This window comes from Lemur catta, chromosome 5, assembly GCF_020740605.2.
Source record: "Lemur catta isolate mLemCat1 chromosome 5, mLemCat1.pri, whole genome shotgun sequence".
Classification (NCBI taxonomy): domain Eukaryota; kingdom Metazoa; phylum Chordata; class Mammalia; order Primates; family Lemuridae; genus Lemur; species Lemur catta.
The window spans coordinates 34004654-34016995 of record NC_059132.1 but is presented as its reverse complement, the minus strand read 5'-3'; the positions used below and the strand labels follow the sequence as shown (position 1 = coordinate 34016995).

Genomic DNA, 12342 nt, shown 5'->3' with positions numbered 1-12342 from the left:
CTGACATTAGCATAAGGTCAGCCAAATCCATAAAAAAAGACAACCCCATTTAACAATGGGCAAAGTACTAGAAGCTGGACCTTATTCCTTCGAGTCAAGCACTTTATAAACATTTTCACTCCGTTGTCAACACAACTGCCTGTGCTAGGTACTACTGTCCTCTCATTCTCCCAGAGAACAGTGAGGCACAGGGAAAGTTAAGTGGATCCTCAAAGCCACAGGGCTAATGACAGAAACAGACAAAGCAGGGTGGAGGTGCAGAGTCTGAGCTTCTACCCTGCCTACTTTCCCATCCATCTGACCCCTGCTGTCCTCCCCAAAGGAGCTGGCAGCCATCTGCCAGGCCCATTGGCTTTCTCCAGCTGGTTCAAAGGGGGCCTTGTCCAACCTATCGCCTGTGGTGGTTCTACCTGCGTCTGCCTTGGCCTTTCACCCTCTGCCTTTGCATTGCCTTCTTTCTTCCTTTAACCCCTTTTCCAATGGGGCTAAGAAGTGACAGCAGGAGGAATACAGGAGGGAAGATTTGTCAAACCTCTGCACCCATTCAGCCTCCATTCCAGAGCAGGGTACTGTGTTGACCATAAGACTGAGAGATTTAAGCCAAAAGCCATTCCCAGGTTCCTGCCAGTAGAGAGTGACCAGACTGCCATAGCCCTGCCAACTCAGAGGGTACTGCTGGGGAGACTAAGTGTAACCCTGATGTTACAGCCTAACTGGCATCTGCTGCAAAGCCACAGCTGGATTCATGAATGATCAACAGAAAGGGGCAATAAAAATCCCAAACTGCCCCCCTCCCACAGAAATGCACCATGTCCACAGCCTAGGAGGGAAAGCTAAATGAATACTTACAACCATGTCCTCATGGGAGGTGTCCACGGTGTTAATTACTGACACCTAGAACCAAAGATATTGCTGGTAAAGTAACTGATGGCAGTTAGAATGCAATCATCTCAATAAATCCAACAATTGTTTCTAAAGTTCTTGACTATGTTTGTTCCCTCATTCAGTGAACATTCATTTGAAGTACCTTCTTTTTTTGCCAAGCACTGGAGATTCAGACATGAATAAGAGGTACTATTTGCCCTTGAGAAGCTTGCACATAAATAACCCTAACATGGCAAGATAAATCCTTTTTTTTTTTCTTTTTTTGAGACAGGGTCTTGCTCTGTTGCTTGAGCTAGAGTACAGTGCCATCACCATAGCTCAATGCAGCCTCCAACTTCTGGGCTCAAGTGATCTTCCCATCTCAGCCTCCCGAGTAGCTGGAACTACAGATGCATGCCACCATACCTGGCTAATTTTTTAAATTTTTTTCTAGAGACAGGATCTTCTTACATTGCCCAGGCTGGTCGTGAATTCCTGGCTTCAAGCGATCCTCCCACCTCAGACTCCCAAAGTGCTAGGATTACAGGTGTGAGCCACCGTGCCTACCAAGATAAATCCTTTAACAGTGATTTACACATGCTGTAGGAGGCTGAGGTGAGTGGTGGTAGTAGATACGAACTGAGCCTCAGATGATGAGCAGGAATTTGGCAAACACACAGGGGAAAAGTACAGTCCATGCAGAGGGAATAATACAAGCAAAGACACACAGGTCTGGGAGAGCCTGAAGTGCGGGGCGGGGGGAATGGCAAGCAGTCCTGGCTACCTTTGAGGATGAGGAGGAACCCCAGGGGAGCTAAGCTGGTGTTCCCTTCCTGGAGGAGAGATCCTCTGATGTTTCAGGGAGAATGTCAGAGTATAAGAGCCCCCAATTCTATTCAGCAGATATGATATGAATAACAGGGTTATTACCTATGACTTGATTCAAGTTTTTTTCTGAGGCTGCTTCCTGGTCCACCACTTGTGACAGACCCTAGACTGTCACCTGGTAGGATTCTGGGTTAAACAGTTTGTAGGGCTGAAATATAGCTGTCATGGTCTTTGCTCTCCTACCCATCCTTTGAGGTCCAGTTCTAAATACACACCCCACCCCAGGCCCTTTTGAAGATTCTCAGATCCCCAAATGGATGAACTCTCATGCTTATCTTCGGCATGGAATGTCTACAACACTTTATGTTGTTTCTTCTCCCCACTAGAAGGTGAGCTCTCTGGATCCATGGTGTGAGCCACCTTCAGTCCTGAATCTCCTCAAATCATCTATAACAGAGCTTTGCAAACGGAAGAAAGTCACAGAAGGAACCCAGAACTATTTGCTGAATGAATAAATAAATGAACAAAAATTTGTTATTTTTTTTGTTTCTTTGCTCAACCACTATTCTCTAAATTCTTGGGATAGAAAGGGAGACTAAAAAGGAGGTTTCAGTTTGGAACAAACGTTTCTTTTTATTTTTTAAAATTAAAAAAAAAATTCTTGAATTCTCTGCTGCTTGAATCAGAATGGAACAGACATTTCTTACCATTTCCCCCATTTCATCTTTTCCAGCACAAGCCCTATAGGTATAAAGTCTAACTTGACTTTTCAGACAGGTAGACATGGGAAGAGGATGGCTGCAAAGCAGTTCAAGAAGTACACACCAAGTCAGCACAGCTTCTCATCAAATTCTAAAAGCGAGCCCCCAAGGTCTGCAGAAGCAAGTAAGGAAGATAACGAGTCTCCTCTGTGTGCCGAGCTATGTAGGTTACAAAGTGCTTTCACATGTGCACTGAGAAGTACCAAAGGCAGAGCCACCTGATAGACTAAGGACCTGAAGGAGCCCATAAAAGAGAAAGCACTTGCCAAAGTCACAGAGGTAGTTAAAAGCAGAGCTGGGAAAAAAGCCCCATCCCCTAACATCCTGACTCCCAGCCCACAAAGCTTTCCAATCCAAATGAAAGCTACCTATCTAGAACATAAAGTAGTTGTTATACCAAATTCCCTAAATCCAATGGCTGAAGGATAAATAGAGTCAAGAAGAAAGTTTACTCAGAGGTAGTTTCATCCCAGGTTTCCAAAGGGCCTTAGAAATAATCAGCATTTATTTCTAACCATTCTCACCCACCAGCCAGGGTTGGTGAACCATGCTTCTAAACAAGTGTGTGTATGTAGGTGTGTGTGTATTAAAGCCTCAGAGTACTTTCTCCTGAGAAACTGACATTATCTGGTCCTTGCTAAGTAGTAAGAGGCAGCACTTAAAACAATTCCCCTCTTCAGAATCAGATGCGTTAAAAATTCATTTAGAATGAGCTGACTGTCAAGAGTGTAAGACCTTCCAATTCTGTTCAGCAGCAAAAAAAACCAGAGGCCAAAAGAGGTGAATGATTTAACACCTAAACCCCCTGCAGAGCAAGAACTAACCCAGTGTTCTGATTTCTGGGTTCCTGCAGGTTCCCTCAAACCTGCTGCTGAGGCACACCCATTTTCCTAAGAGCACCCGTTTGCCAGACTGTGCCAGGCTCGGATACTTGCATCCATTAGTTCTCATTCATTCACTCAGTGGGTAAGTGTGGGCTGAGTGTACATTGCGGATGCTACAGATTGAAAACGCTGAGCCCCGCCCTTAGAGAGTCACTGAGCTCATCCTCACCTGGGTTTGCTGGAGAGCCCCCCCCCGCCCCCAACCTGAAGGCCCTACGCGGAGGGACTCCTACCTGTTCAGTCATCTCTGCTGGGAGAGGCAGCGGCTGGCAGAGGGTTCGACTCTCGGCTCTGCCATCTGCCCGCTGGACCTCGAGTTTCCTCATCCGGAAAGTGCTGGTAGGAAGGGCGCCTACTTCACAAGGCTGTTAGCAGGCTGAGACCACGAACAATACTTGGAACTTACTGAGAGGTCGGTTCCAGATACAGCAGCTCCTGTGGTGTTTTCTGTGCTGACAGAAGGGAACTGGTGACGGAAGGGGACAGGAGAGACTAGCCGGAGACGCGACAGCGGCGCGGTGGGTCGTCAGACTTCCCGGAGGCTCGCGGCCTCACCCCTGGCCTTTGTCTCTGAAAGGTCCGCGGGGACAGGCCGGAGCCCCCAAACCTCAAAGCGGTGGAGGGGAGCCACGGCTTTGAGCCTCAGCGATGCCGAGGAACCCGTGAGGGTCGCGACCGTGGCCCAAACCCTGCTAGGCCCGCCCCCGTTCCCAAACCCAGCAGGCCTGGCGGCGGCTCGGCCGTGGACGGCTCACTTCCGGCGCCGTCACTTCCGGGCGGCGACGCGCCGCTAGCGCCGAAGCTCTGAGCCCTCCGGCCGCCACGCGCCCTCCCGAAAGGCGCGACCCACGGGGCTGCCATGGCGACCGTGACCCGGGGACTTGGGAATCAGAAGCTCTGGTGGGTCTTCGGGGCTGGCCCTCCCTTTTCCTGAGACCCATGAATGAAAGGAAGGATGACTAACCACAGCTTCGCACGCCTCGCTGCGGTTCTGGGTGCGACCGGCTTTATGATGGACATTGAGGATGATGTCTTGGGGTGGCGGGGTGTGAGCAGATTGGTCTTCCTGCGTCTTTCTTAGGAGTCCCTCCTCAGGACCCAAGGACTGGGACCAGGGCAGAGGAGGCCAGCGAATGCCTAGAGGCTGAGAACTCTCGCCCTGTGCTCCCTAAGCCACGGGACTGATGCCTCCAAACTGTCTCTTCCAAACAGATTCCTGGAATCCCGAGTGTGGTCCATCAGATAGATTCCCCGAAGCAAGGAAGGACCTCCGCCAAGCTCCTGTACCTGGAGCCCAGGACCCAACCCCAGTGTCCCCAACCCCTGGGTCCCTGGCTTCCCAAGGGAGGACAGCGGAAGGCTCCCCACAAGCACAGTGAGAATGCTGCACTGGAAGACAGAGGCTGTGGGCTCCCCTCAGCCACACAGGGTCTAGCCCTGGGCCCCCTTCGAGACACTAAGGAAGCAAGTGACCTAGGGTGAAGCCTCAACTCTCCTTGGGTAAGTCACAATCCTTCAGTTTCCTCTGTTGAAACTAGGAGGAAGGACCCCAGCTGGAGAAGGTCACCAATTGAGGGAAGATGTTAGAGCTCAGTGAGTGTGATAGACCCAGACTGTCAAGGAGCTTTGCAGAGGGGCCAGGCAAGTGGGGTGTTAACAGAACTAATGGCCAGGCCTCGTGGGAGCAACCCGCTCTTTCACCCTTTTGAGATTTGTTAATTCCCTCCAGTGAAGAAACATTGCAGGAGTGTGGGGGGTGTTGCTTAGGGTAGAGCAAGGAATAAATGTGGGTGGGGGGGTACCTCTTGGGTCTCCCGTTCTTCAAGGGACAGTCCCTGGCCTTGGGTCTGTAGCTGCACCACTGATTCTCTGGGTGATAAGGTCAAGTCACTTCTCTCTGAGCCTCATTTTCCTTGAGTGGAAAATGGGCACAAGGGAATATTAGATCTAATGTAAGGGAATATTAGACATGTATATTAGATATAAAATAAATATAACAATTGTTATTAAATTTTTTTGTGTAGCCATTGAAGTTGGAGAGATTGGGGATGTGGGACAAGCAACAGAACTGTAACTTACTCATTAAAGTCTTTCTGGTAGGACTGGCAGGCTCTGTGATATAGAGGTTCAGAGTGCGGATGCTGGCATCAGGACTGGTTCTCCTGCCTATTAGGTGGGCATGCTCTTCTGAGCTGCTGTCTCCTCTTTTGAGTGGGAATTTTGATAATACGTCCTCTGAAGGTTGATGTTGGGATTAAATGAACCCTTGGACATGAAAGTGTGTTTGGAAATTGGATGGGCTTGTGGTGCTTCATCTTGGGAGTGGTTCAAGGAGAGAACGGCTGCGAGGGCTGTGTGTGTAACCCTCAACCTTTGGGCCAACCTGAGAGATTGGTTTCTTGGTCTGGGCATATTCTTTTTCTCTGCCAGTGCTCAGCAGAGCTTTGTAAGGTTCAGACTCCTAGGGTGCCAGGCTTCCCTCTGCCTTGCCCCTCCCCAGCAGGGGATGCCACACACATCCTGTGTCCATATTTCCCATCTCCTTCCTCTGATTAATCCAGACCCCAAATCAGGCCATTCTTAACTTTCTCCAATTTGTGCCCCCCACCTCCCAGCCCCTTTGCCCCTGAATCTCCTCCTCTTCCTTCTGAGGTCCCTTCCCCCAAAGTCTTCCTCTCTGAGATGGCCAGCCATTCCTCATAGGTTAATTGCTCATGGGAGGGTAAGCTTGTCGTCCTCAAATGGTGGATGTTCAAAAGGTGGACCTGGTGGAAGGAGAGAAATTACCCCCTGAGCTGTGTGCCTGTGGGTAGTGCCCTCCCTCCCAGGGATTCAATTTCCCTCAGTTCAGATCTGCGGAGGGCGGGGGCGCAGCTGTCCTGTGGAATAAGGCTTTGTGATGTGTACGGTGTCTGCTTTTCCACGTGTGCATTTATTGTTATTGCTCAGTATAGTGTTGAAAAGGCAGACAAATCCCATAAATTACAAAGAACACAAGCCAGAGATACAGAGAAATAAAGAGTGTACAATAAGAGCACAGTCACTTCCCAGCCCCGATTTTCCCAAAACCGCCCAGAGCCCTGGCAGCTTGTGGAAGCTGGAGGAGGCACCATACCCTCGCTACTCTGTTATAAAATATGTGCACACAAGAGTTAGCAAAGTGTGGTGACCCCCGAGAGAAAGGTCTGGGAGGGAAAGCACCACAGGCATTACAAAACAGACGTAGGGGCTGAGAAGGGCAGTCCTCAAGCAGCCTCAAATATCTTGTTTTCGGTGAAGGGGTGATGGCTACTGCCCAGGGTGGGTATGATCTCCACACTGAAATCAGCAGAGCTTGATTTGGAACGTGGAAAAGACTTGACTCCTGCTGTTGTCTGAGTTGGGCCCTGGCTCTGGAAGGCCCCAAAGCCTTCAAGAAGTGCCCCTCCCCACAAGATCTTCTAATGGTGGCATTTTGGATGCTGTGGGAGGAGAGGGACTTGGGTGGGAGGCTTGTCGGAGTGCACCAGGTTGGCAGCCTCTTGTAGGTAGAGCAAGAATGGGCTGAGGGGAGCAAGGGTGCCGAGCAAGTCAGGGCAAATGTCCGCACCCCAAAGTGCTAAAGACTCTCACTCACAGAGCAAGAGGTAACCCCCACTTCAGACCGAACCAGACCAGAGCAAAAGTCAGTTGAGGAAAGGGAGACAGGAAAGTTTTCTCTGTGCTGAAAATTAGAAGCACAGACACCTGGGCAACACGTTCTTTTGCAGCTCCGTGTCTGAGAGAAACCCCTGTTTCTCACCTGGGCCAGGGGTAGATGGAGGGTCCACCCTAGCACAAACAAGGTGGTTGACTTTGGTTCCCAAGCTGAGATGGCATGGGGATTTGGTGGCCTCTCATGACAACTCCTGGGCTTTAGGAGACAGGTAAAATGATGGGAGGGACAAGAGGCTTTCCCTTTTTGTCCCTCCTTACAGGACACACTGTGTTTTGTAGCCCTGAGTGGACGGTAATTACTGCAGGGGGAAGATGATGGCATATAGATGACAGGGCCCACAATGTGGGGTGCAAGTGGGGTGGGGGTAGAGGACTTGGTAACATTTTGAAGTTGACTTGGAAGAACAGATGTCAGAGAATACCAGGACATTTGTAAAAAAAAAGAGTGAAGGGGATTCGTCCCACCATGTAAAAAATAATTATAAAGTGACAATAATTAAAACTGTATGGCTACTGCCAGATGGGACACCCAGGTAAGGGGACAGAAGAGAAATTCCAGAAATAGACCCAAGTCTATATATGCTGTCAGCATGTGGAAAATGTTTCAACATGGTTAGGGAAAAGGTGCCTCTTCAATAACTCAGGCACCCAGGAGAAGACAGGTTCAGAGTCCTCAATCCAGTGCAGTAATTGTCATCAGGAGCAGGGCGGCCTTGCTCTTGTCAGCTCTCTGTTGTGGTGGGGACAAGGGGCCATGGCGTCAGCTCTCTGTTGTGGTGGGGACAAGGGGCCATGGTGAGGGGTGGCAGGAGCAATGGAGGCTACTCCTGAGTTAGGGAAAGCTCTGAGTAGTAAAAAGGAAATTCCTCAGAGCTCTCCCTGGCACCTCCACAGGTGGGTGATTCTATGCACCAGGAGTCACCTAATGGGCCCCCTGCTCTCCCCCATCTGTCATAGAGGAGACAAGCTGGGGAGCTTAGGCCTCAGAACTGAATGTGCCTCCTTCTCCTGGAGCCCTTGTCCAGAGGGCAGAAAACAAGCTAGTTTGCAGTCCCAAACTAGAAAAAAGTATACATTACAGAGTATATATTTACTATGTTCTGCTTGATGGGTTTTTTTGCCTATTTTTTTTTAAACCACAGACATTTTAGAACCACACTGTGGGAGTCAGAAGAGTCAGCAGTTGAAAGCATAACCATTGCATAGTATTAAATGAACAGAGACGGTGAATTCTTTATTTACAATTATTATCTAGATAAAAAATTCATAAAAACAGATGGTCATAAATTATTTACCCCCTAATGGGGTGAACTGCCAAACATACCCCATGCTGCTAGATATAGGACGCAGAGTGCAAGCTTTACGTACTACAGTGAGTTCTGACAAACCATCTCCTGTGTGTGGGGATGTGTGTGCAGGTGTGAGAGGTGCGTGTGTGTGAGCCTCCATCATTCCTCACAAAAGAAGCCCAGCGCTAATGCTGGCAGCCTTCCACAGCGCCCCATTCCCCGAGCTAGGCTCCACTCAGAGGACCCCTGCGTTTTCCTCATGTCCTGGCTCCAGATAAACAGGGAGCGTGGTGTGCAGGCAGAACTATCCTGAGGTCATGGAATGTGGTCACGGACACATGAGTGAACAAAGAAAGGGAAGATGGAAAACTGTAAGAAAGGAAACTCCAAAAAACACCGTGTTCCAAGGCTGCCCCATGTTTTAGATGTGCAGGTCTTTCCTTCCGCAGAGGAGAGCAGTGGGCTGGTTTTGGTGGTGTTTGTACCGGAATCCAAGAAGCACATCTGAGGACTGGTCACCCCTTTGGGTGTGCAGTGTCCTCTGCTGGATACATTCAGAGATATTTCCTCACAATATTCAGGTAGTGCTCTCTTGAAAAGAAGGTCCTCTTACAGAAGGAGTTTGCCAGGTGGGATGGGCTGACTTTGAACCCCAAACCCTCAGGTTTTTCCACAGCCATCCAGACATAGGCCCTCCCAGCTGACTATGGCTCTTTTCCCAAGTGGCTCTCATCTTGTTTGTGGAAGAGTTCTCTGGGCCTGGAGATGGGGAGGGACACATGGCAGCTGCGGGAAGGGTCACCATGAGGAATGGATTTCGCAAGCGAGGCGGAAAATGTTTGGTTTTCCTCAAAGCATGGGACATCATCGATCATGGTATTCAAAATGTCTTTTGCACTGTACAAGTTTATGGAAAAAGATCGTATGCTGAAAAGTCTCAAAGCAAACTTTGTATTAAATACAAAAGTTCCTTTATGAAAAATGCTGAGACCCACAAAGTGCTTAGCAGTTAAGAGGCTGACATACAATTAAATAAGCTCTTATCAAGTGGGATTGCTAGTTCTGTTACTGTCTTGGGGGAAAATAACCACCTTTTCTCACCTGTGATACGGCAGGGTTTCAGAATGGCTTTCTGTCTGGGAAAGCAAGACTTGCTGTTAAAAGGCTACAGTATATGTTGTGACTATAGGAAGACAATTTGGTTTAAAAATCACACTGAATACATCTCAATATACACATCATAAGGTTCATTCGGATCTAAATAGTGCAGAGAAAAGGCTATTCTTCAAAAATAAAAGCAACAAGCCATACCGATCCTCATCCAATATGCCAACAGCTCATACGCTGCCATTTATAAGGAAATAAACCTCTAAATTACTAACTAAAAAAATCAACACAATAGCATTTGTAATATTTCAACACTACCTCAATCTCTGTACAGATAGAGCCAAAGAGAACGTATGCTTGAAATGCTCTTAGTAAACTCAAGTTAAGTTTCATTGAGAGAAAAGTCTTTGCCCAGCGCTTTGCAGGTCCTGGCAGCCTTGGGCTGGGATGGCCGCCAGTGTTGCAAATCCAGGAAGCCTTCCCTCCTCCTCTCCCTTCGTCTACAGAGCATGTTGTTAAACCCCTCAGGATGGATACTTGGTAGTATTTGGCTTCTGCCTGAGCCTCCTGCGGTAGTGACATTATTGAACGGAAATAGCAGGCAAAAATCAGAGCATGGCTATCATAGAACATCAAGGGTGCAATCCAGGGAAGTAGCTGTTGGGCTGAGCTGTTTTCATAGCATCTCAGCCACCAGTGTTCTTAAACCGTACAAATAGCCAAAGACATTATCTACAGGTTTGTAAACAAATTACATTCTTCTTTTGGGACATAAATAAGTTAAAATAGAGCAGTTTAAGCAGAAACAAGGCAACATGCCAGCAAAGAAACTTTATATATCCATGTATATATATTTTTATATATATATATATATATATATATCTACCTATCTATATGGACGTATACAGTCTTGGAGAAGTATACGTTGATATAGATACAAAGAAATGGATATAACCTGTGAGTGTCTATGAAGTTCTTCGGTTCCATTGGTGTAGATCTCCTAGGCTAGTTAAGCTCTGCAATTTCAAAAAATTATTAAATGAATCTACATGACTGAGACCGTGCTGCGCAAGCGTTTCCAGAGCTCACAGACCAGTGGGCTGGATAAATAGTCTCAGAACAGAGTCTGTTTGCAGTTCCCGCCTAAGAAAACAAACAAAAAAACTCTCCCCAAGCCCCCCAAAACCAAACAAGGGGAGGATTGAAAGTACAGTACATTCATGCGGGGACGTGGTGGCTGGGCGGGTGCATGGCTGCTCCATGTTTGGGCGGGAGCCAGGAAGGGCTTGTTTTGGGAAAAGTGCTCAGTCCCCTAAGCCCCCGGTGGAGATCCTGCCCCATGCCTCAGAGTGAAAAAGAGTTCAAACAGCATCGCAGCCAGAGAAAGGGTCTGTTGGGGGAAACATTGGTTTTCTCTCCAGTATTTGGTTTCCTGTTGTTGCTCGTTGCTGCCTGGGTGAGTTGGGTGCCTGGATGGATGGGTACCCAGGAGGCAGGTGGCAGCGAAGTCCGTGAGGGCGGGCAGGTGGGCGGGCGACAGGGTCCTCAGCTAAAGCGATGTCTCCAGGCTGTGGATGGGGCTCCCTGGACTTGAAGAGGTAGCTGATTTGCTTGTGTCAGTCGTCAGGTTGATCCCGCTGTCGATGGCGCTGTTGTTCTTGTTGAGCGATGACGGCGGGCTCGAGTTCTGCTTGAGCGCAGCATCTTCTTCCAGGTCGGTGTCATCAATGAGGGGGATGTGGGGCTGTGAATCTTCAATTCGGAATTCAGGATGAGCCATGAAATTATGGATGGAGGTTCGAGACTCAGGCTTTTCTAAACCTTCATAGAGAGAGCTACGGAATGCCTTCACGACGCGGATCTGCAAGGGAAGCACAGGAGTCAGGCGCTGCCCTTGGGGGCTGGCAGCCAGGCTGGGAGGCTCATGGGGGTGGGGGAAGGTTAGGTCACAGCAGAGGGCTGGAATCCACAGTTGCTGGGTGTTATGAGCATTGACAGGGTGAGGGAGAGTGGAAGAGGGGGGTCAGGGCATATGCATCCATGAGTTGGTTTTTTAAAATTGCTTTGGTTTTGGTCAGAACTACAGTCTCAGGACAGGAGGAATCACTGAGCACCATCAAAGAGATGGTGGAAAACAGTGATTAAAGAAAGCATAGCCAACTCCGGCGGGCACCCAGACCTAGTGAGAGACTGAGCCTTGTTAACTCTAAAGCAGAGGTTTGACCATGCAGAAGGGGAGTAGGACCAGGTAGGAATAAAGTAGGAAAGGGGGAGGCTATTGTAAAAAAATTAATCTTAAAAAAACCACACACAGTTAAAAACCACACAACATGGAACAGGTTACACGTCACAGATAGAAATGGAACAGAAAGGAGAAACAGTTGGATGAGCTGGGATGAGAGAAGACACGTGAGGGCCAAACAGAACGGGAACCTCAAACCAAAGGCAGCAAAGCAAACCAAAGCCAACCCAGGGCTTTCTCGGGTGCACGGCAGATGCAGCCAGAGAGCACGAAGGAGCCCGGCAGATGGATGACATTCAGAAGCGGGGAGCATGCCACACGGGGGGCAAGAACCACACAGCACACACAGACAGACACACGTCTACACTTGGAAGCCTGGACAATGTGAACGGAGCTCGTTTGTACCCAGCACTTCTTTCCTTCATGCATTTGGGAGGTAAACACTCGAGTATAGACTCAAAGCCCTGGCCAGTCATTGGAGCTTGCTTTGGGGTCCCTTCTTTCCTGGGAGGTTTTGTTTATTTCTTTATTTATACTTTGAAAACACAAAACCAAAAAATTGAGGCCAGAATCAGATAGCCAAACCCAGCCCCTGGTGGGATTCTGGGAGTGTGTGGAACTGAGCCACAAAACAACACGTTCTTTCATTTTCCATGTGTCAGTTGTGAACC

At 48.7% G+C, this 12342-nt stretch overlaps 1 protein-coding gene across 8 annotated transcripts in view; it reads right to left on the bottom strand.

Moving 5' to 3' along the window:
• Nucleotides 1-8241: 8241 nt before the first annotated feature.
• Nucleotides 8242-12342, bottom strand: part of ATP2B2 (ATPase plasma membrane Ca2+ transporting 2) — a 209170-nt gene continuing 205069 nt past the window's right edge. For 3 of the 8 annotated variants that reach the window (XM_045551467.1, XM_045551470.1, XM_045551472.1), the window contains one exon: nt 10602-11290. In XM_045551467.1, coding sequence (XP_045407423.1) covers nt 10979-11290 — 312 coding nt within the window. In that variant the 3' untranslated portion in view covers nt 10602-10978. Of the gene's footprint in view, nt 11291-12342 lie in introns of all 8 variants that reach the window. The other 5 variants (XM_045551469.1, XM_045551471.1, XM_045551473.1 and 2 more) reach the window with 4 other exon arrangements.